The sequence below is a fragment of the Diaporthe batatas genome (assembly GCF_019321695.1).
Source record: "Diaporthe batatas strain CRI 302-4 chromosome Unknown Contig00011, whole genome shotgun sequence".
NCBI lineage: Eukaryota > Fungi > Ascomycota > Sordariomycetes > Diaporthales > Diaporthaceae > Diaporthe > Diaporthe batatas.
Window position 1 is genome coordinate 1,580,455 of NW_025408558.1, and position 22,986 is coordinate 1,603,440.

The 22,986-nt window shown below is 51.9% G+C and overlaps 6 protein-coding genes across 6 annotated transcripts; 3 read left to right on the forward strand and 3 right to left on the reverse strand.

Moving 5' to 3' along the window:
- Positions 1 to 363: 363 nt before the first annotated feature.
- KVR01_009068 (uncharacterized protein) lies at positions 364 to 1,947 on the forward strand (the record flags this gene model as incomplete). Its single annotated transcript, XM_044781764.1, has 2 exons — positions 364 to 547; positions 599 to 1,947. The coding sequence occupies 2 exons, from the start codon at positions 364 to 366 to the stop codon at positions 1,945 to 1,947; spliced, it is 1,533 nt and encodes a 510-aa protein (XP_044641570.1).
- Positions 1,948 to 5,036: 3,089 nt separating this feature from the next.
- Positions 5,037 to 7,160, forward strand: KVR01_009178 (uncharacterized protein). The gene is made up of 3 exons (XM_044788174.1): positions 5,037 to 5,492; positions 5,596 to 6,685; positions 6,747 to 7,160. The coding sequence occupies exons 1-3, from the start codon at positions 5,076 to 5,078 to the stop codon at positions 7,022 to 7,024; spliced, it is 1,785 nt and encodes a 594-aa protein (XP_044641680.1). The 5' UTR covers positions 5,037 to 5,075; the 3' UTR covers positions 7,025 to 7,160.
- Positions 7,161 to 7,896: 736 nt separating this feature from the next.
- KVR01_009504 (uncharacterized protein) lies at positions 7,897 to 13,281 on the forward strand (the record flags this gene model as incomplete). The annotated part of the gene is made up of 5 exons (XM_044789849.1): positions 7,897 to 7,951; positions 8,844 to 9,599; positions 9,658 to 10,007; positions 10,061 to 10,283; positions 13,211 to 13,281. The coding sequence occupies 5 exons, from the start codon at positions 7,897 to 7,899 to the stop codon at positions 13,279 to 13,281; spliced, it is 1,455 nt and encodes a 484-aa protein (XP_044642006.1).
- Positions 13,282 to 13,325: 44 nt separating this feature from the next.
- KVR01_009384 (uncharacterized protein) lies at positions 13,326 to 13,979 on the reverse strand (the record flags this gene model as incomplete). Its single annotated transcript, XM_044786446.1, has 1 exon — positions 13,326 to 13,979. One exon carries the CDS (start codon positions 13,977 to 13,979, stop codon positions 13,326 to 13,328), a length of 654 nt encoding a protein of 217 aa, XP_044641886.1.
- Positions 13,980 to 17,308: 3,329 nt separating this feature from the next.
- KVR01_009349 (uncharacterized protein) lies at positions 17,309 to 17,521 on the reverse strand (the record flags this gene model as incomplete). The annotated part of the gene is made up of 1 exon (XM_044792168.1): positions 17,309 to 17,521. One exon carries the CDS (start codon positions 17,519 to 17,521, stop codon positions 17,309 to 17,311), a length of 213 nt encoding a protein of 70 aa, XP_044641851.1.
- Positions 17,522 to 19,691: 2,170 nt separating this feature from the next.
- KVR01_009143 (uncharacterized protein) lies at positions 19,692 to 22,161 on the reverse strand. The gene is made up of 2 exons (XM_044786986.1): positions 21,392 to 22,161; positions 19,692 to 21,320 (listed from the first exon to the last, which is right to left on the reverse strand). Exons 1-2 carry the CDS (start codon positions 22,027 to 22,029, stop codon positions 20,378 to 20,380), a joined length of 1,581 nt encoding a protein of 526 aa, XP_044641645.1. The 5' UTR covers positions 22,030 to 22,161; the 3' UTR covers positions 19,692 to 20,377.
- Between the last annotated feature and the right edge of the window lie 825 nt (positions 22,162 to 22,986).

A 22,986-nucleotide genomic window follows, 5' to 3' on the forward strand; every position in this document is an offset into this window, starting at 1 on the left:
CGCACTGCAGTGTCTGTGGTAGGGTCTGTACGGAGTACCACTGTACCTAAGACCCACTGGACCGGGACATGCTTGCCACGCTGCACCTCAGCCCTTCAGACAGCTATAACGGAGCATGTTCCATCTGATCATGGGCCCGGGCCCGTCGGACGCCCCGCTCAGACTGCTGGATCGAACCAGAGATCCTACAGACAAGCGGTAACTTCTGCCACCACTGGAGACGATGAGAAGGCTCAAGATGGTTGGCGACATCATCACACCCTAACTACTTGGAAGACATCTTTGCCGCCTGCTTGGTCAAATGCCACTACCCCGACTTTCTCAAGCTCTCCAGGACCATCTTGTTTCCCAAGCCGGAAAAGGATGCCCGCCCTATTAACCAGCATTGGCAAGCTGCTCGAGAGACTTATTCTCGATCGTTTTACATTCGAAATATTCGCATTTGTTGACGACAGCTACATCACCGTATGGTCCACCAGTTTCGCGAGGAACTGTGAAGGACTGACATGGGTCCATGGCCAGCTCCAACAGTGGGCAGATAAGAACGGTGTGACGTTCGCCCCTCATAAATATGGTCTACTCCATTTCTTGGGTCCAGGCCATGGCGTAGAGAGGCGCAAAGATCGACCGTCAATCGCCAATTTGCCTCCTGATGAGGAACTGTTCAAGCATGACGAGCCATTCCTCAACATCCTTGGCCTCCGGGTGGACCACCGCCTCTCATGGAAATTCCACATCGACCACGTCGTCTCCCAAGTCAGCAAGAGAATGCGGGCCCTGAAGCAGATGTCTGGGTCAATCTGGGGCCCCGACCTGCAACGCATGCGCACGCTGTACACCTCACAGATCCAGTCCGCATTTTCCTACGCTTCCCCGGTGTGGTTCGTGACCGGTCTCAGCCCTCGCAGGCCAGGCACTCTCTCCGCGAAACTCGTGGGCGTTTTGGACAAGCTCCAGGACGAGTGCCTCGTTGAGATTTCCGGAGCCATGGCCGGCACCAGCGCCGAGGTCATCCGGAAGGAGCTATGTGTTCCCAAGATATCCACCTACCTCAAGATGAGGACTCTTTCCTATCTCGCCAAGAGGACCTCCCATTGCCCCGTCTACCGTGAGCTCAAGGCACAACGCATGGCAACCTTGTGGTACCCCCGCCCGTGGAAGAGATTCGAGCATCACCCTCTGCAGCAGCTTCAGACACAGGCGGACAAGGTAATCAAGGCCACGAGGAAACGACTGCGATCCTTTCACGGACGTGACAGGATGGAAGAGACCTGGAGCAAGCCAAAGGCGCGCCACAGGGCGATCGACAGGATGGCAACTCTAGCAGTCCACGCATGGTGCAGGGCTCATTGGGATCAGTACAGGGAGGGCTGGGACAAGAGGCACAACCGCCCCAGGCCGCTCGCGCTCGCCGAGTCCTGGGGCCTGGACAGCCTGATGTACTACGACGAGATGTGCCGCAAGGAGTGCACCATGCTCCTCCACTGCAGGACGGGCAACATCGGCCTGGCCGCCAACCTGCACAGCCGGGCGCTGCACCCGACCGAGAGCTGCCCGTTGTGCGACGAGGGCAGGCACACCGTCGAGCACCTCTTCGTCTACTGCAAGGGCAGGGACTGCTACGGGAGGGAGATGGCCAAGAGGAGGGCGGCCCTCCACAAGAGCACCGACGGCGTGACCGACCTGCACCTCATCTTCGCCGAGTACCCGGAGGAGGCCGTCAGGTTCGCCTTCAAGACCTTTGGGATCCCCCAGTTCACAAAGGCAAGCTGGAAGGTCACCGAGGCCAAGAAGCGCGGGCGCTCCGAGGCCGTCGCGCCGGCGGGCGATGCCGGCCAGGATGCGCCCGCCCCCAAGAGGAGGCGATACGCCCACCTGGTCCTGAGGCAGGCCGATCCGCCCCCGGCGCCGGCCACCGCCCCCGGCGCCGCGGGCCTCGCAACCTGATTGCTACTAGTTGTTCCATCCATCCCCTAGGTAGCCGCTACTAATACCACACTCGATCGTTTTCCTGTTCCGTGCCTTTCCCCCCCCCCCCCCTCCAGCTCTCGTCCAACCTCACGTGAATATAAAGACAACAAGTCCCCTCCTGGGTATGAGGCTAAAAGACCTATAATTGTGATTTTATAACTGGTTTTTTATTTAACTGTGTTATGTTGCTGCAACCTCGTCTAGGTAAGTGATATATAAGACTTTAACCTTTGATGGATATCTACTTACCTATATTTCCAAGTCTCTAGCCTCGTTCGAGCCTCTTCTCGAGCTTCTCCAGTATTTTTCCCTCTGAGGGAGTTAAATCTGAAGGGGAGCCCTCAAGCTTGAGTTTGAGATTCTCATAGATCTCAATGTGCTTCGAATCAGGCTCGTGATCCCTCAGCTTCTCTAGAAATACGTTGATCGTCTTAGACGTCGACGACTTCTCTGTGAGTAGATTACTAGAGACATCGACCTTCTCGTCTATAGGCTAACCATCGCATGATCTGTGTAGTCGAAGCGGAGGTCTGCCTTCGTGCGGTCGTAGACCTGGTCGTTGATGGCCATTTCTTCTTCTGTTCGTGGTAGGATAGTAATCTTTAACCCTCGTGGCCTCAACTAACAAGCAATCAATCTGACATTTAGGCAGATCTGTCAGAACCACGAACCCAGAGTAGGTACATCATACCAGAACCGATTCTCGAGCCCATTCCTGGGCCCTGCTAACGTGACTGAGTACTGTGCGCAGCAATGGAGTGTGGTTGCCTTACCTGGTCAGTGAACATGTTCTTCTTCCCCCCGTCTCGATGCTGTATAGTAACTAAGTGTCAAAGGAGGTTGTCTCTCTGTTCGGTGGGTTGGTATGCCTAGAAATCCCCTTTAGACAACGAATGTCTAACCATGACGACAAGCGTGGCAGGCTGAGCGACTGCTTTCGAGTGGTTTTGCTTGGTAAGTTCAGTCTCCCGGTGCCAATAGGCATCTTCATCACTCGCTAATTGGCAAAGCAACGCAGCGGAGCTGATGGGTGAGATCTTTCTCCCAAGACACAACTCCGCATGCCTTCCATTGACGCTAACATTCCAGTCTCTTGGGTTCGCCAGATGGGTGTTTGCTTGGTAGGCACTTCTGCTCTCCGACACTGGTCGGCACACCTGACCACGATACTTGCTAACACCGCCAAGTAGAGCAGAGCCAGAACCCGTGCGTGTCCCGTGAGAAAACCCGCACTTGGTATAGTACTTGGTTACGCCTAGTTATCCAGGTACCCAGCCTCGTGATTCGCGGCTGATTTCATATAGCAGTCGGGGGAATGGCAGCTTTTATCTTCGCCCATTTCAGCCAACTTGTGAGTTCTTCCCTCCGGCCATATAGACAGCTGGGCCTGTACTCATACAGTATCAGGTGTTCGTGTGTGGTAATATCCTTGATCACGAGGACGCAGGAAAATGCTGACTAGGAAAGGGAAGGCCTGAGTCACACGGCGACCTCGCACATAGTGCTCGACGGCGTCAAGACTAGGTTAGTAGGCGGCCCACCTCCCCACGAGCACCCACCCCACTTCCCACGCTGATCTGCTTGTCGGCTCCTTGGAGCATACACCACACCGCATCACCCTGTGCGTTTTCAGCTAATCTTGGAACACAAGGCAGCCCGCGGTCCGCGATGGCTTCAACCTTCGACGGGTATGTGTCCCACCACTGTAAAGAGATACTGGAGAAAATGCCCCCTCCCAAGCTGACCAATGAGACCGGTCCATGTCAAGGCTGACGGGTATGTTGACCAGTACCCGCTCCCCTACACCCCTCATGATATTATGCATGTTACACTTGAGCTGACCGTGCCAACAGCGCCGGCCCGAACCGGTGTGTACCCTACTCACCCCGAGTCTGAAGCAATATTTCACATTCCCCCCAACTCCCCATCGCCGAACAATAATTAACACGCAAATGTCGGAGACCAGGCACGGCCCAGCGCACTAGCGCAGGAAGGCGTCTTCTGACAACAGACGGCGTTGTAGACGGCAAGTAACTATGAGCCCATCCCCAGCACCACGGATTAACTATTAACTCATGCCCACCCAGCAGCAGATTGTGAAGTCACTGTGAAAAGTCCTGCATGGCAAACTTAGCTGAGCTGATCTTTGAAAGATACATTGTGTCTCGTCCCTCTGGGACCCTAACTGTTCGCTTCCAGCTTAGTAGTGGAACTAAAAAAATACAAATAGTCCATATGACCGCGGCTGCGTAGCATGCATGCAGCCGCGAATTGATTGTCCCCCATGCATCTCGGTGAATGTTCCTGTGACTCGTTTTTGCTTGACCGTTCCTCGACCTAAGTGCAGAGTTTGATATGTGCTAGGCCCGCTGTGTGTCTATAAAATGTATGTGTGACCTGGCTCTCTCCCCTTTTTTGGGGGGAGGGGGGATGGGCTTTGGGGGGGGGGCTCGCGTCCGCAAACTGTCCGGCGTAGGGATGGCGAAAAGTCAGGCCCACCTACCCTTCTGAAGGAAATCTGAATTTTCACGCCCTCCAGTGAATGGAAAACTGAAAGTCTCGCTAACCTTTTTAGGCGACCCACTATACTCAAAACGGCAGGCGGTCAAGCATTCTGCCCCACACACCTGTTTTCTTACCAGCTACCCACCAGTACTTTACACTAGCAGACCGTACAAGAAGATACCAGTTGCTAGCAAACTACCTCAATTTTATATGGCAGACCCACCAGACCTGAGGTACCCACAAAATATTTCAGACCCACCCAGCCTGGTGAAATGAAATCTGGCTGGCTGACTGAAATATTTCGACTTTGAAACTTTCACTGGCCATCCCTAGTCCGGCGCCCCAAGGGTGGTTGGTGGTGCATGTGAAGGTACCTGGTCCACTCGCCGTAAGACTCATCCCAGACCAGCCCGCGGAGTATTTAGTTAGATTGGCCGTGCACCCGTGCTTTTACTAGAGCATGACTAGCACCACTGCTCCTAGACTAACCGGGTATAATAAAGAAGACCACCGACCCCGCCCCAGGCCACCCCGGTCTGAGGATTTCCATACCAATCACACATCGCTATACCTAAACCACAGAACCAAACTCCCGCGTCATGGCTTCCACATGCGCATTATTGAACCTGCCCCGTGAGCTTCGCGACGAGGTCTATCGCCACTATGTGACGTTCGAGGAGGGCCTTGTTTACAACTTCGACTACGATGCAAAAGGACACGAAGAGTCGTGCAACAATCTGCGAAACCTGGCACCGGCCAACAACACGGATTCTATCGATCTCGCCCTGAGGTCCACTTGCAAGCAGATCCACGGCGAAACAGACGGTCTTATCCTCAAGTTCAACACCATCACCTTTTCGAGCACACGGATCTCGAGGAACAACTCGGACGAGGTGCGCGTCAGGGCGGCTCGATTCCACTTTCTGCGGGTCCCGCGGACCATGGAGGCTGCATCATTCCTCTACTACGAGGACGGTCCCGTTGTCCGACCTTGTTACACTCAAGCCGTGGTGGATGTAAGTCAACCACCGCATTTTGCCCCCCCCCCTAACCCCCTTCCCCTATTTTACGCTGCTCTTATTCTTGCTCTAATGCTCACCATGCATCGGGTACTTGTAGGAGGTGGTACGTACCCATCCATCGATTGGTCCACTGTTACGTATTCTTCTCAAGGAGAATACCCCCTGGGCTGAGATCAACTCCGCCCACAAGGTCTTGCAAGCTCGACCGCACGAACATTGCCCCGAATCTGGTCAGGGCCCGACAGGTTCATGGGGGATTGTGCGCTCATCAATGCGCGCAGCCCTCATGCATGCTTTGAAGGTTACAGCGGATCACGACTGCTTCAGCAGCGGACCCGCTGTTGAGCGGCCAACCTTTCCCCCTCGCGAGCTTTTGGCTCTCGACTCCGAATTCCCGGCTTGGAGCCTCCCCACAGATGACGACCTCCTCAAGCTATCTCGACCCTACGCCAAGAAGACCGCCGACGTCTGCATCAACGGGGCTGTCTACTGTCACGCAAGCCGCCAGCTCCACACGGCTGAGTTTTGGAATGGACAAAGATACTTGAAACGCTGGATACTAGACGAGTTCTCCGATGACCATATAGATAAAGCGGAGAACAGGGGAAAATATCGTTTTTCCGCAGCCTCGGTTGCGATCAAATTTCTTTCTTCCCTTCCAAGCGGACTGCGCCTCTACCTACGTCACATCCGGCTTCTTGAAAAGAATGTTAGTGTTGCATTTCCGGAAAGCCACGCCCATGGGCTCATCAAGTTCTGTGTGGAGAATCCGAAACTTCGCGTTGAGCGGCGTGTCAGCGTATGGAAAACCATCCTCCAACAGCAAAGCCATGATTCCGAACACCAGGGATCCGATTTAGAAGCTACTCCGGAGGACCAGCGAGTACGGGCGTGGATTTATAACTCCGAGGGCTTCTCGACTGTACGAGCCACAAATAACATTGCACTCTGGATGATGGAGGCTGCGTCTCTTATCCCGGCAGGAATGCCAAAGGATTCGTTCACATTGGTTCTTGATGGTGCACCGGGCGATGACGTCCTTTCAGACGTTTTCATCAAGTACATCCAACGCGATGCGGCGTGGCAAATGGCCTGGCAAATTTCATTGAAAGACAAAGCTGAGCAGTCCGAGATCGGGGAGGAGGGCGCCGATGATTTTTTCATGCGTTTACGTGGTCCATGCTGCTGTAAGCCCATACTGCCTGCCCTCGTCCTGTCTCACATTTCTGAGACTAACTGCAACAACAGATATTTACAAGGATTTTCCACTGGTACTAGATGACATCATCAACAACAGGTCAGAGCTCATTCAGTGCACCTTTAACACCGGGCCCAAAATCTGGGATGTCGAGACGGAATTGAACAAGTATCGAGCCCTCGACGACGCAGCATGGGACATCCACCGCCACGAGCACAAAGACATGTTCTATTGGAGGCAACTGGGACGTGAAGAATACTTCGATAAAGTCGTGTACGGGGCAGAAATCCTCCCATACGAGGAAGACCAAGAGTACTTCAGCGACTAGGGAGGGATTGATTGATGGTGCTATCTGGGCATTTAAGCACCCACTTCAAGCCAAGAGGCTAAAGACTCCTTTAGAATTCGTTTCACTGGGAATCTGTGTCGTTAGTTAGAGAACAATGCCAAATGTTTCTTAGGAACCAGCGCGGCACAAGTCAAGTGGCACCGAGGAGACTCTGCCCGGTGAGGAGCCAACATTTGAACTCTTAAGACGCGGGCATGTTCCTTGCGGGCCTGTCATTACCAAGTCCATGGCATGGGCCCCAGTCGTGGGGCTGGTCGAGACACACCCGCATCTTCCCAAGCACTGGCTTTCGACTGCCAGCGACCTCCCAATCTCCACTTGGCCTCCCCGACGCGGCCCATGAGCACAACCCCCCCCCCCCAACTGCAAACCCCCGTCACCTCCCGTCCCGGGCGCGGGGCCTTCTTCCACGGTGCCCCAGACGCACATCCCATGAGATGGCCCAGGATAGGTCCCCGTGCCCCCGTGCGCCGCCACGGGGTCCTGCACTCTGGGCTCGACCCGGCCGGCGAACACGGCGGTTACGGCCCGGAGGCGATGATGGAGCTCGATGCCGGCCTGGCGCCCCGGCCTTGGGAGGGGGCCGCGGTGGTGACTGCCAGGCCCGTGCGAGACGACAGGATCAACCCCCCGGCCCGGACCACCATGGCGAGGGTCTTCCTGGTCTCGCCTTAGTTGCTGGCTTTGGGGGCGTGGCCTCGTTGTCCCTCGGGGCAAACACACACCCACCCCTTTCCCCCCATAGTGAACGCCGGACCGCCTCCTGGCTTGGAGCAGAGCTCGCGCAGACTTTCGAAACCTCCGTCAATTCGCCTTGGGTGGAGGGTTCAACCTTTTCTTTTTCGAACGGGATGGACTATGGGACGCTGCGGTGGATTGTCAGCGCAGCACCGGCGGCTTGGAGTGGCCGCACTATGCTGACAATGCCATCGCCCCTTTCAGAGCACTCGATCCCTTCACCTAAGCTGCGAGATCCAGGGGCGAGGTCTGGCGGCCGATAATTACCAGGACCAAGGCGAACCGGCTAGGGCAGTCGTCCAGATGCTCCGCCGTAATTATGTGGCCACGCAGAGGGTGGTGAAGATTGGCGTGAAGATTGGTCAAGTCTTCCCCTGCAAGCTCAGCTTCTCTGCACGTCGCAACTATGTGGCTCCATTTTACTCAAGTATGCCACGACGTTCGTCTTGAGTTTTAAAAGTCTGCTTGGTGGTTAAATAACATTAGGAAAGTCGGAGGATCGCGAATGAGCACGTGTTGTGCCAAGGTGTGTTGAGAAAGGGGTGCTATCGGTCGATGCTGCAGCACTGATTGTGGCCGGCGCGACGAAAATGGATTCCTCTACCCAGCCCCCTGGGTCAGGTGGTTGTATCCTGACCGGGTGGGTTTCCGTGATCCTCTGCTCTGGACCCACGGAAATGCGACCAATTTTCCCACTAACCACAGTGAAATGCCCAGAGTCGATTGTGGGGAGATGAAGCTTATCCGGGACTAATATCTGGGGAAGCGGGTCTTGGAAAGCGGGCTTCTTAGACACCCTTTTCCGGGCACATGAGCCGGGGCTCGACCGCGAGCACCACTTCCAGGCGTAAACAGCTGTGAGGCCCCCGTCGGCTCAGTTGCGCCCGAATCGTGGAGCTCCCAGTGGGAGTGCCCGGCTGGGTGGAGTGGTGCCAAGGATTGCAAACGTCTATATATACGAAGCCGAATGTTTAGATAAATACCCAATTCAATGATCAGACGAACAAGTGGCGTCCGCGTCTTATCAGTATCGTTGCCTCTGCGCAGCTGCTAACATCAGCCATGATGAGTCTCTCGAAGGTTGTTGCGGCCCTATGCACGCTGTTTCCAGCAGCCGCGGTGGCAGCAGACTTCGCATACGCCACCGTGCCGCAGACGTTCCTTTTTAGCATCCGGTCCGCTCGCCCCTCAATAGCAGAGGCGTCGCCAGCGCGCAACCGGACCTGCATTGTGGAAAGCCACGGCGATGGGGAAACTGACGACTCCGAGTTCGTCAAGGCCGCAATCGACAGCTGCAATCCCGACGGCCACGTCATTTTCCCCGGCACGCAGTCGTATTTCATCGGCAACCCGTTGGACTTGACGCACCTAGAGCGTGTAGACCTAGACATCCAGGCATTTATCAAGTTTAGCGACAACATGACCTACTGGAGAGACGGGCACACCTATGACATGGACTATCAGAACAGCACAACGTTTTTTAAAATCGGCGGCACGGACGTGAATGTGTACGGAGGCGGCGTCATCGATGGGAATGGCCAGAAGTGGTGGGATTGGTATCCTGAACACAAGAAGGACCGGCGGCCTGTGCTCCTCATGACGGATGACATGCACGGCGGCACGATTTCGGACATCAGCTTGAACAATTCGCCGATGTGGACAAACTTCGTCGCCAACTCGACCGATGTGACCTTTACGAACATCTCCATCTGGGCGGTGAGCAATAACGAGTTTTTCGAGAAGAACACCGACGGGTGGGACATCTATCGATCCGATCGAATCACCATTCAAAACTCGAGTGTCACAAATGGGGATGGTATGTACTGTTCTGGATCGTGCCCTTTGAGATGAGCGTACTGACTCCATGACAAAAGACTGTGTGTCCTTCAAACCGAATTCAACCAACATACTGGTCCAAAATATGCGCTGCAACGGCACCCACGGGATCTCCATCGGCAGCCTGGGCCAGTACCCGGAGAGGCTCGACTACGTGCAGAACATCACCGTCATCAACGCGGCCATGTACAACTCGTCAGAAGGCGCGCGCATCAAGGTCTGGCCAGACGCATACTCCGAGAAGAGCGGCACCCTCTCCGGCGGCGGGGGCGGGGGCCTCGTCCAGAACGTGACGTACGACACGATGTGGCTAGACAATGTGGACTACGGCCTCACGATCACGCAATGCTACGGCCAGGACGACGAGGAGGAGTGCTTCAAGCACCCTGTAAGCAAAGCAAGCCGCACATTGAACATCCCCAGTGCTGACCGGCGCCGCAGTCCAAGCTCAAGATCACCGACGTCACCTTCCGCAACGTCCGCGGAAGATCGAACCGCGTCTTTTCGCCCATCGTGGGGCATCTTGTTTGCTCGAGCCCCGACACTTGTTCGAATATTGTGGCCGAGAACATTGACATCCGGACCATCAACGGGAGCAACTTGGTCACTTGCAGAAATTTGGACAGGTCGTTGCTGGACCTGAACTGTAGTGACTGGAGCAAGGGTTACAATCCAGCCTGATGACAAAAGCACATGAGGTTGCACCGGATGAAATAATTAGCGTAATATCAGTGATCTAGACAGATACATACAATACACTTGTGTCCATTGTATCTGAGCAGTGCATTCTCTCACACTGAAGGTGGTAACATGTAACTAAGTGAATTCTATCATATTATAACTATCGTTATCGACATCGCATTCTTTCCAAGCGCTGGGTCAGTGCTTACCACCGTATGAAGGCGCCATGTATGTCCTCAGACGCATACGGAATAGAAGCGAAACCACATAATACGATAGGTGCTTGTGGCCTCAGCCTTGCGACGCACAGACAAGGCTAAGGGGCACCGTCTTGACGACGGCGTTGACGCCGCTAAAGGAGTCATACGGCGAGGTCGATGTAATCCGTAAGAAAACGAAGCCAGGATTTCAACCACGGGCTTTCCAATTAAATTGCCCAATCGGACTTCTTAATCGGGATCATTAAGTCGATCTAGATTAAGACCAGGCCCTAGCCAGCACTAAGGAGATTGCATAAACTTAATCGTGGCGGAACATAGTCGTAATCGTGTTCGGCTTAGCACCTAGGTAAGTGATCGTCATTTAATAGGATCAATATGACATCAATGTCAAAACAGCGAGGGGCGCCTGGGAACTAATATCAGCGCGGATCTGCTCATTAGGTCGTATGAAGATGTGCTTCAACTCCTGATTTGATTGTCACTGTCATGATACGGTGCAGCACTTCAGTTTAATGGAAAATGGCGGACGCCCACAAAGGCAACGTTAAGTTGGTTGGCGCTCAGGAAACGTTGCTGCTGACACTGCTGGCTCGAGCTGTAGATACCAAGGCAGCGCACCCCATATTGAATGACATCCACGCCGCATCGGTCGTCAAACAAGTCAAAGACAGCGGGTACGAGTTCAGCAGGCGTGTCGGATTGGGACCTCTAAAGCGGGCAGTCTCGGCCTTCATTGCTCTTCGGGCACGCATACTAGACCTGAAGACAGAAGCCTTCCTGGCCGCTCACCCTGGTAGTGCCACCGTGCTGCACTTGGCATGTGGCCTTGACTCGAGGAGCCTGCGGGTGAGGTGGCAGGGCAAAGAGAGGCTGTGGATCGATGTCGACAAACAGGATGTCATTGAGCTGCGCAGGCAGGTCATGAGCGACCCAGTCGCAGAGTCCGGGGCGGTGTACAGGCTGGTCGACCCGAGCATTACGGAGCAAGGATGGCTTGAAAATTGCGAAGTGCCCACGGACCGGCCGGTTGTGGTCATCATGGAGGGCTTGACCATGTACCTCACCTCTGAAGAGGTCTACGGTCTTTTGCGGCAGATCACGTCGTATTTCTTAGATCAGAACGTGCACGGAGAGATCTATTTCGATGCTGCCGGCACGATGACGGTCAAGGCTGCGAACAGGCTTGGGGCCCTGAGGAAGTTGGGTACCTCGCTTAAATGGGCGCTGAGCGATCCCATGGAGCTTGAGAAGGATATTCCTGGGCTGAAATTCCAGAATGGGGCCGGGTTCTCCAGCATAATCAAGCACGATGCTTTCAAAGCTGGATTTATTGGTACCATGGCGCGCAACTTCGTATACGGGCTCACATTCTTCTGGTCTTCAACATGGGTCGCCGGAATCTATAGCTACGAATTCTGAGCTAGATTTTACCCCAAATTACTCAATTTTGCGCAAGATATCAGCCCAGTCTGTAATAAAGTACTTTGTGGATGTACGCCAAGGTAGTTTTGACCGCCGCTCTCCTGGAGAGCTCATCACCACACGCGCAGAACTGCGTAGATAACTATTAGGTTGAAATCGATTGCTACGACGACCATAGTATCCACTGCGACTGGTTTCAAAGTCGTAACCTATGAATTATCTACACCCATCTTCAATGTTGCACTCTATCCACGAGTCCATTTCTCAAACGCGAAATGCCTTGTACTCACAGTCCCCACGTCAGCCTCTCTCCACAGAGCCGACGGAGAACAATCTCTCTTTCCGATATGACCTGATCAAGGTCTGGACAATCCTCCTCGCACCTGATTCTCAAGACATCTTCATGGCATTCTGTGCCAACCAAAGGAGGCCTCGAATGCCCCACGGCAGGCCAACGGAAACGAAACAAGGCCGTCGATCTTGTTAATAGGCATGCACATGGTCTCAGTCGTGCGAGGCGTAAGTAATGCCAAAAGGACCCTGATAGCCAGTAAAGAGGAATAACATAACATTGCTGAAGCTAATCATATAATAAATGAATGTAAAACTATCAAGGACAAGTGCTTCATCATCTATGACCAATCTCCCTCAAACCTCACTGCCTCGCCCCTGTCAATCCGGCCATAGAGCTCGTGAAGTGACCAGGGCTTGTACCTGTAACCCGGAGGAATATTCGTGTTCTCAAATGGTGTGCCATCGACGAGACTCCTCAAAGCCTTGCCGTAGTTTTCATAGGCATATTTCTCAGCATTGTGAGCCCAGATCCAGCGCCCATATTCCGGCTGGGGCGTCGTTGGCCCGCCGCCCGCGTTCTTCCGAGACGCTGGCTTCAGGAAATTGGTTTGATTGATGAATCCCACAAGCTGACAGCATGACACTCGCTCGAATCTGTGATATTTGTCAATATATTTGTCACGACAATTGGCCGATACACGATCAATGGAATGAGACTTGCCGCAGTTTGTTGTGCGTCTTTGACCACAGGCCGTTTCTGAGGTTCCCACCAAGCTGCAGGCACGTCGCCACTGAAATCGCATCCTCGATGCCCTGAACCGCCCCGTTCCCCGAGGACGGCAGGAAGGTGTGTGCGCTGTCACCAACTTGGACAACGCGGCCGAGCGGAGAGGTCCAGTTCGGCTGAGGGTCTCGCCACATCAGTTGCCAGTCGATAATGGCATCTTGAGGGGCTGTCCTGATGAGTTTGAAGAGGTATTCGGGAACGTCCGGGTAGTGTTCCTTGAGAAAGGTGACCACGTACTCGGGCGAAACCTTGTTTGACCATGATTCCTGTGAGTTTCCGTCTATGTCCTTGATGCCTCTCATTAGTTCACGGCTTCTTGAAAATGGATTAAAGCACTCACAGCATGCATCACGTGCCATTCAATGACACCCTGACCCCGAAGCACCATGATCTGGAGATCATCTGCAGTCCATATCTGCAGCACAGCACCCCCATCCTCTCGGATCCGAAACATCCTATCCAGCTCTGGATCTGAGATGATATCGTCAACATGGTAGGCTGTCCGAAAGATTGAGTGCTTGCTTCCCATGGCTCGAATGTCATGCCCGTTGACCAGCTTGTGAGACTTGGTGCCAAGTCCATCTGCGGCGATCACGACATCCCCTTCGATCTTGGATCCATCGTCTAGAACAACGCCTGCTTTGGTCTCATCCTCGAAGTAGTCCACAGCATTTTTGCCGTAGGCGACTTCAATACCAAGGGCCAACACCTGGCCAAGCAGTGCTGCAGTGAACTTCGGGCGTGACACGCGATATATTCGGTCAGGCGCAGGTTCGCCGTCTTCATTCAGGGCCTCTTCCCCGTCCTTTTTCAATCTGAAAGGCTCTGGTCCTGCCACCTTCTCCCCGGTTACTTTGTGAAATGAGAACCAAGGATCAGCAGCTGTCTTGAGAGCGGCATCGTACACTGCAGGCCAGGTCTTCTCCACGTGTTGCTGGGCTGAAGGTCCGAGCATGAAAGAGTCACCTGAGTCTCAACGTGTTAAATAAATAATCCTCGCTACATCAGGACCATGGCTAACTCATACTTACCAGCGGGATTGGGTGCTGGAGCGCGGTCAATGACGCGGGGTTGATGGCCTTTGCGCCAACATTCGAGCGCGGCATACATGCCAGAGGGACCAGCTCCAACAACCAGCACCGAGACTCCTGTTAGAGGGTGGCGAGAAACTTTCGAGGTGTCCTGACACTTTAGTGATTCGGTGATGTTTTGGAAGAAGTCCATTATTGGAAATCTACGTTGAGACTGGAGGTAATGGTATGATGAGCAATTCGTGAGGCCTGAAATGTGATGTGGGACCTGTTTGTTGAGTGTAATTAGTTGTATGCTTGTTGACTTTCAGTCACATCTACTTGTATATATATTACTTTGTATTCGGCGTCGGATAACCCATCTCCTTCCGAGAGCCGTCAGCTGAGACATGTGGCCCACACGTCGCTTATTCCTTCAGTTACGCAGAGGCGCACCGCCCCATTCCTTTAGTTGCCGAAATGCAAAGCGCGGAGTAATCCATATGCTGCCTTTGTCCTGCAGCACTTATTACACTGTTGAGATTTACGCCATCATTTGTGAGACATGCATTTCACAACAGAATCGAGTGGAGGCCGTCTAAAATAATCGCAGGGTTTTACAATGTTACGTTCCATAATAATATCTATCTGAGATGGCCACAATCTTGTAATCAGTAACGTTCCGAGCCGTGTTCGACACTCTCTTCGATCAACCTAACTCACGCAGTGCGCCGACTCGTGTTCAGCTTATGAACTAATTCCGTACCATACTCGAGTAGACTTAATAGAAAGTTATAATAACTGCTTATTTACCACCAATATAACTTCTTTACAGATATAACTTGTTACATTCGTGGAATGGCTTTGGAAGGCTCACGGATTAGACTTAGAGCAAACTCTGTGTCCTTACCTAGGTAGCCCTGGAGCCCCGTGGCTTTGCCGCGCTCGTTTCAACGATTAGTCACGTCAACCGTGGAAGTTACTCGTAGACCACGTTATAAAAACCGTCATATAATTCAATCCAATAATATATTTTGAGTGGTTTAGTTTCTAATCTCCAAATATGTGAAACGTTTGTGGCGCCTTCATACAATGGTAAACGCTCAACTGGAAGACCCCGCCGGTTAAAAAAACACACTGCCAATAACAGTTCACAGAGAACACAATATGTGGGCACGTGGCCTCAATCTCATGCCGCACGTTGATCCTCTGATTTCTCCAAATTCCATCGAACTGCCAACACAACCTTTCTGGTTAAGTTTGTCCAGAATGTGAGCCAATTTAGTGGCAGAATCCCGAGGTCTGCGGTGCTAGCTGCCGCAGTATGAAGGACAATGTGGATCTCGACTCCAACGCCAGCCGACTAAGTAAAACACCTTTTGACCTTGTAACACGATAATGACTGCCTGCAAGAAGAGTCAAGACCTATTCTTCAAGCTTGTGCGTTAGATGAATCTGGCTGGCAATCATTATCCACAAGTAGACTAACGCCACTCGCATCTCATTACCTTAGCGAGACATTGTGCACATACTAGTTCCTGGGAGGGATTGAGTTAGGCTTTGGGCTAATCACCTTAATATGGAATCCAAAGATGGCCTCCTGAGAATTCCACCCGCCCAAGTCAGCCCGTTTGAGGTTGATGTGTTCGTCTGATTGAGCCGCACGCCAATGCTGTCTCGGTGGTGGGAGCGTTCCCTCACCCTGAGACGCGCCATCTTCCGAAAAGCGCCAGTAGCTTGACTACCCGTTTTGGTCACAGACCTCCTCCGCCCTGTCTGACACATATTGACATCAATTACCTCACGGAGATTTGGGACCGCAGGATACCAATGCAACTCCCCCTCACCCCCTCTCCACTGATGGACCCGCCCCAAACGGTTTCCGCGCCGGCCCAAGAACGTTCCAGACCCTGTGGTTCCCGACCCTTGGGGAACACCCGGCATCGCCGGCGGTTCCCGTCGGATGGTTAATGCGGGGCCGGACGGGTCCTACTCGCCGTTGGTGTTTTTGCTTGATGATTTGTTTCTGCGGGGGATCATGGTACACAATGGCGACCAGTAGTTCTGTAGCATTTTGTGGGACACCTGCGTCTCCGTCGTCGACTATGTGCGCGGACCGCATGGCTGCGATGAGATCTTACCACCTGATCCCCGCCTCGAACCCTCTGGTGACCGGAACTTTAGAGACAGCATGGGTGAGCAGGGAGCAAGGCAGAAGAGCCTGGTTGTAACTTTTGCGTGCAGACAATGACAAATCGCACACACCACGTGAAATTTGATGGAAGGGGGGGGGGGCGAGTATATTGGATGTTGCAGGCATTTCCCCGCCAGAGTCCGCAGTGCCGAGGCGTCGGGTTTGATGAGGTGCGTGGGCAGCAACGAGTACGAGAAGATGATAGGGGATGATGCGCACGAACGCACAGGATCTCAAGTGTTCTTCGAAGGGCACTTTCCGGAACTCTTGTGGCAGGAGACTAGATTCATACGAAAGGACCCTTAATAGCGATCAGACGCTGATGGCAAGTCGATGCAACGTCTATTAGGTTTCCAGTCGCGGTTTGGATGAACTACTCGAGAATACCATCCCACTACTTCAAGTCCCCACCTGCTGACTTAACCGGTCTTCGTGATAGAGCGTTGAACGGGTTTTACCAGATCTTGGGGAAATGATATTGCGAAATGGGTAATGGCATGACAGGTAGTAGATGCGAGTCACGCGTCAGGATGGTCTCAAGTAGAGCAGTTGAGCAACAACTTTGAAATCTGAATTCTCTAAATCGCCAAAAGTCTAACCACCCGAAGGTCCCCGCCTGGAGGCGCCCAGGTATGCAGAAGAGAATGCCGGTGCTGGAAAGATGAAGCAGATGAGGCAAGTATATCGCAAGATACAAGAAGAATGTGGAGTGAAGGTGGCGGGGGTCTGCCCTAGGGTACCAATAAACAGAGACTGAAGCCAAGAAGGAAAATGAACAGATCCCGAGGTTCATACACGTGGTACCCTCCCGGAACTCCAGGTCCATGCGAGCTCTTAGAACGACAAAGGAAATCACACGCTGCATCCCATCCATCATCTAATGTTACAACAACTCCAATCGAGGTAGCACATGGCTTTTGTGTGTCCCTGCTATGCACATATCTCCGTCGCAGGAAATAGAAGAAGAGAAAATCCGACCCAGCCAGCCCTTGAGGGCCTTGTGCTCTTTGGCACAAAAAGCTCTATTGTACCATCTCAAAAGCCGTCTGGCGTCACCTGAGAGAATAACAGAGGAGTGCCTTATTTCCTGTGGGGCGTCATCTTCAGGGAGTCCGAGCTCCGCGAGGACGAAGTTGACGAGCTGGAGGCCGCGGAAGAGCGCCGGGCGATGGGGGCCGGGGTGGGAGCCCGCTTGCGGATGGATTCGGATCTCTTCCGGGAGGCGGACCCGGGGTGTGCGTGGGCCGCGTTCTCTGGGTGGAATCGGGTGGGGGTCTCGAAGTGGACAGGCATGTTGGTGTTGTCTTGTTTTCTTGCTCGATTGAGGGGAAGAGACACGCTGCTGTGCTGTACAGAGTACTGCGTTGTTTGTATTGTTTGTGTGCGGAAAGATGAGGTGTAATGTGTTGTGTGTGAGGAGCAAGACCAGCGTTGAACCCTGCAACGGTAGAGACGAAGTAGAATGCACTGGCGAGGAAGAATTCCCAAAAGGCGCCTGAGGCTTGAATGTTTTTGTGATTGTTTTTGATGCTGAGCAACCGAAAAGGGCGTTGGACGTTGGGAGAAGCCGAGGAGTTATATGCTCACTCCCATCCGACGTGTGTCAATGGGCAGCAGGTGATGATTGCAATTTCCATATCACATCCCTTCATCTACCACTGGTAGACCCCATAATTTCCCATCAGACGAAGGTTCAAAATAGAGCATGGGCTGTAAGCATAGCATGGGCTGTAGCATGGGTTGCGTAACTGGGGGAACCCATCCCGAGAGGCTGATGTTTCGACGTTTCAGCGTCTCATACATATAGGGCTGGGGCAGGGATCTTCCCTTTGTCCGAACCCCTATTCCGATCTCTGCGTCTGCGAACTGACTCTTGCATCCTTTAGTGCCCTGATTTGGGTGCCCCAACTGCTAAATCGGGGCCGGCTCTGCTCAAAGCCACCACTTCCGAGGTAGATGATGTGCATGCGCAACGCCGTCGAGCAGGTTTGTTATCTTGTCCATCACTCGCCACCCCCCGCTTCCCTCGTGGGCACCTACCATCGTGACCTGTAAGGCTGAAGATCAGACGGTTACAGCCCCAAGTACGTCTGTCATGCCTCCTCCCTGAGTGCAGCACTCTTCCAACAAAAATGTTGGCAGTCGTATTGCGGGCTTACTCGCCGACCCGGGCGGTGTTGGTTGCAGTTGGGCGCCTGACCGCGTTCCCGCCGCCGGGCTTCCAGGAGATTGGGAACATCAAGCCATGGATGACAAGCTTAGGGGTCGCTGGGCGGGTTGGTAGCGTGCGAGGGATCCCGAGGGCACCGGCAATTGAGGCCACATGTGTGTTAGACGTCAGAATAGGTTCATCCCGGCTCTTCAAGGGGATGGCGTCGCTAGGCGGCACTTGTCATGCTCCGCCGGCATTGATTGGTCAATGCCGATGCACGGCTGCGAGGCTTGTCCCTGACTACCCAGTTACGTGCTTGAGTTGTGAGCATGTTCCTCTGGGGGCCCGTAGCGGTCGATCGCACTCCATGAATGTGCTTGGGACCCTGCGGAGAAGGGGAGGGGATCAGGGAAGACAAGTGCAGTCACAACTCAAACGGCGTGATGGGAATGCGCACGATCGTTCCGAGGTTGGAACATTCAGGGTCCTGTCAACATGATTGACCTTTGTCACGGACTGCATCTGCCTTGGCACACAGCAAGGACGGCCATGAAGCTTTCGGTTGACGAGTAACCCTACGTCACCCAAAGGCTTTTCGAGAAATGTCAGGAACGGAACTTCATAAGCGATCGGAGGATGAAAAGATCGGGCCATCATCCGGCTTCCAGCGTCCTGAGCGGCTGCATGGCGGATTGTCAAGGGACCAGAACTTCTCGCGCACGGACGGTTAATGTAGAAGACGCAAATGACAATCTCGCGGCGTTGAAGCAAACGTTCCGACCTCATAAGATGCAGATGGGTCATACCGCAGATCGAGATGTTCGTCAACACATACATGAAATCATGATTCAGTTCACGGCAGCAACACTCTAAATTACTTTCAAGTTAAAACATGAAGATTCGGCATGCTACATAGAATAGCAAGTACTATCTGACTGAGCTTGTTGTGATTTTGCCCATAAAGGCCATACAGGAGAAAAGATTAAGTGACACGTTTCCAGTAATGTGAGCCAATGACACTCCAGTATCCAGGAGACCAAGTAGGTTCATGGCATGATTCTCAGGCAGGATGTTTCTTTCTGGCTGGGCAATGCCGGTAAGACACACACTATGGCATACAGTGTGGCCTATTTGCTTATATTCTTTAGGACCTTAGCCTTCTACTTACAATCCCCTTGAATTTTCCCCGTTATATAGAAGGTGGCGCTGAATTAACTGTAATTGACGTAGTGAGGATAGATGCCTTGTCTCTGCTTTCATTCTCCTGACTTTCTCCATGCTTTTGTATCACGGTAAAGTCTGTTGCAAAAGTCCCAGCACAAATCGACGGCCCGGATTTAGACCGTCATGTATTCTGTTACAGCTTGTTCAGCTCCAAGATTGAAGCGCCTGGTATATGCATCTAAAATCAACTTATGTGCAGACAGACCAGTCAGTGGTCATTTCGACTCTGCTCCGCCCCCATCTGGAGCGATACCACCCGTGGACAGACCGTTTTGATCGTAGACCACCTTTACTCAGCCGGCTGAGCCCTCTTGATGAACGCATACTAACCCCACCCCAGTATCGGACTTCTTCAAACTCCATCGCGCGAAACCGATGTGCGCCAGAGGGACTGAACAAGAAACGAACGCCTTTATTTCCATTCCCAGCTTCAGATATAGACCAGATAGAAGAGATAGCATACGCTTGGCTTGAGTTTGAGAGGGATTGCCATCCTGCCTCGCACTCGGCGTCAGTGCCATCACACAGGTTGTGGGTTTCGTCCTCATACTCGGGTGGTTCTAGGTCGAGAACTTCGCTTTCTCAATAGATGCGGACTGGAGGGTGTTTAAATTTCTCCATTATTGCTCTGGCCGTCTTATACCTGGTTTCGCTTCTATTCCGCAGACGTCCGAGGACATACATGGCGCCTGCATATGGTGGTGGTAAGGCCGTGTTATAACGTGAGTTGATGACCACTTTCTATGTGAATAGTCTGTCCCGGAAGCTGTTGATCATGTGCCAATCTCTTGACTTTGCGCGTGATTCTCACCATTGTCCTCTTCTGCATGACTCCCTTCGGGGATGCTTATGGCGTACGACAAACCGGCGGCCACGACGAGAAACAACGAAGCAATCATGTACGGCAGCCCAGTCCAGAAGCCGCCAAGCTCAACTCCCCGTTTGAGTGCGGTAGCCAGGGCCGGACCGGCCACAAGGCCGCCTACACCTTGTGCGAAGGCGAAAGACGTGTTAAGGACGCCGACCTTGGAAGGCACCACGAGCTCTGTTGCGAGGCTGCGAACGGCTGCAAAGTAGCCCCACCCCAACGCGAAAAGGCAGACACCGATTATGAACAGGGCCGGATCCGCGGAGACGGCCATGACCGTGGTGCCGCTCGTCAAAAATGCTATGCTGGCCTGGACGAGGCGCAAGTCCTTGCGGGAGGGAGGCATGACTTGGCTGAGTATAGTTGATATCTTGGGCAGAATCACCAGCAGTAGCGCGAGGTTGATTATCCCTTTGATGGTGACTAGGAGACTCGCGCGAGCGATGGTCCAACCAAAGCGCTTGGAGGCGTATTGGATGACGAATTGTAAAGGAAGTCCGCCGATGCTGGCGAACAAGAACGACAAGATCGCACAAAGTGTGTTGCTGCTCAGTCCCCCGGGCTGGCATCGGGGGATAGCATCTTTCAACTTGCTTTTCCATGACCCATTTGAAGGACGCGGCACGTCTTGCATATGGTGGGCTTGACTTTCGGACAACTCGTTATAGGTTGGGGCGGAGAGGGTCTCGGTTACAGCAGTCGCCGCTGCCAGGGCAAAGAACTGACAGAACAATCCAAGGAGGGACGGTATCCAGGGCGACCAGTTCGACATGAGGATAGCACTAAGGGGTGTTGCGACAATCTCTCCAAGTAGTATCGCAGCTGATAAGCGAAAGAAGAGTGACGCCCTGCACCGACTCGTTGTCAGCTTTCTAAAGTTGTTCTGGGTGGCGATGAAGCAAAAGATAGCGGCACCCACCTTCCTTCCATGGGGGTAATGTCTGTGAGAATAGTAAAGACCATTGATGTGGCTATCTGCGGCCCTCCACCAACTAGTTGAAGCAATGGTGCGAGCCACAACGATCGCAAAGGTACAATGCCACCCGCACTCCACCAGAGGATGAGGCGTGTCAGAAATTCTTCCAGTATCATACCTGTCAAAGCCAGCAGGATGACCGGCTTCCGGCCAATCAGATCTGCCGCAACACCATATGGAAGAGCTAGGAGAATACCAGGTATCCCGTCGAAGGTGTCTTTCCATCCGTACAGTAATGCAAGTTCACCCTGGACCTCAGGTGACTTGCAGGGATGCGAGGGACCCGGACCGCTTGGTGATTGTATGGCACGGTGATCATACTGGTTACATATGATCGATTCGGAGATCGACAACTGCGGCGCATAGGCGAGTGAGTATCCAAAATCGGCCGCGACGACGGAGGAGCACAGAAGCAGCAGGACGCGAAGTCGGGCCAGGTTATCAAACAGTTTCGGTCTGCCTTCCTGCTCCGGGTCTGAGTCGGGTTTGGCACCACTGGCTGACGCGTCGCTCGCCTGCTGCTCCCCCAGGAGAGGAGTCCTCTCTTCATCTCCGGTAGATCTGAGTCTTTGATCAGACATTTTTTTTTTAGGTTAACCATGCAGCATAATCGAACATCTGCTTCTGCGAATTTGAAGAAAGTCCTTACGAAGACACTAAACAGAGTTGGTGGGTCTGTTGTCGGGGAGAAACGAAGCACTGGCAGAGCCCCCTCCTCCGAGCTGAATTCATATTCACGCACAGGCCACCAAAAATTGCCACCACCCAGGTCCAGTGATTTTCAGACTGCTGGTGGCTTATGGGGGTCCCGAGCGGCAAATGTCCAAAAATCCAAATTTTCACTTTACCCACCCCCTTACTAGCACCTACCCCCCACCCTATCTTAGCCTAAGCTATATTTATTATAGCTCTCTAAAAATTTTAATTTATTTATAATTAAACTTTTTAACTAATTTACCCTATAATATATATATTTTATTATTATTATATTATTTTAAGTATTATAATCTTAATAAGTATATAATTATTATAATATTTATTTAAAATCTTATTATTTTTAGTTTTTTTAATTAATTTATTTAAAAGTTTAAAATAATAAAGATAAATATAATATTATTAAGAATTTTATTATATAAATTATTAATAAACTTTATTAATATATATATAATAATATATATACTTTAATTAATAGATTTATAAATAATAATAATAATATTATAATTAATTATTATATTCTTTTATTATTTTTATTATTATATATTAATATTAATTATAAAAGTTATTTATTTATTTTAATATAAAAGTTTTACTTTAAATATAAAGATTATTTAACTATCTTTAAGTTTAATACTTTAATAGATTTATATAATAATAATATATTTTTATAATAATATATTTATTAATAAATATAATTATTATAATTATTTTAAGTTTATTAAACTTAATAAGGAATATATTTTATTTAAAAGAAGTTTAATTAATAAAATTTATATAAACTATTATTATAATAATTATAAAAGTATATATTTTATATTATT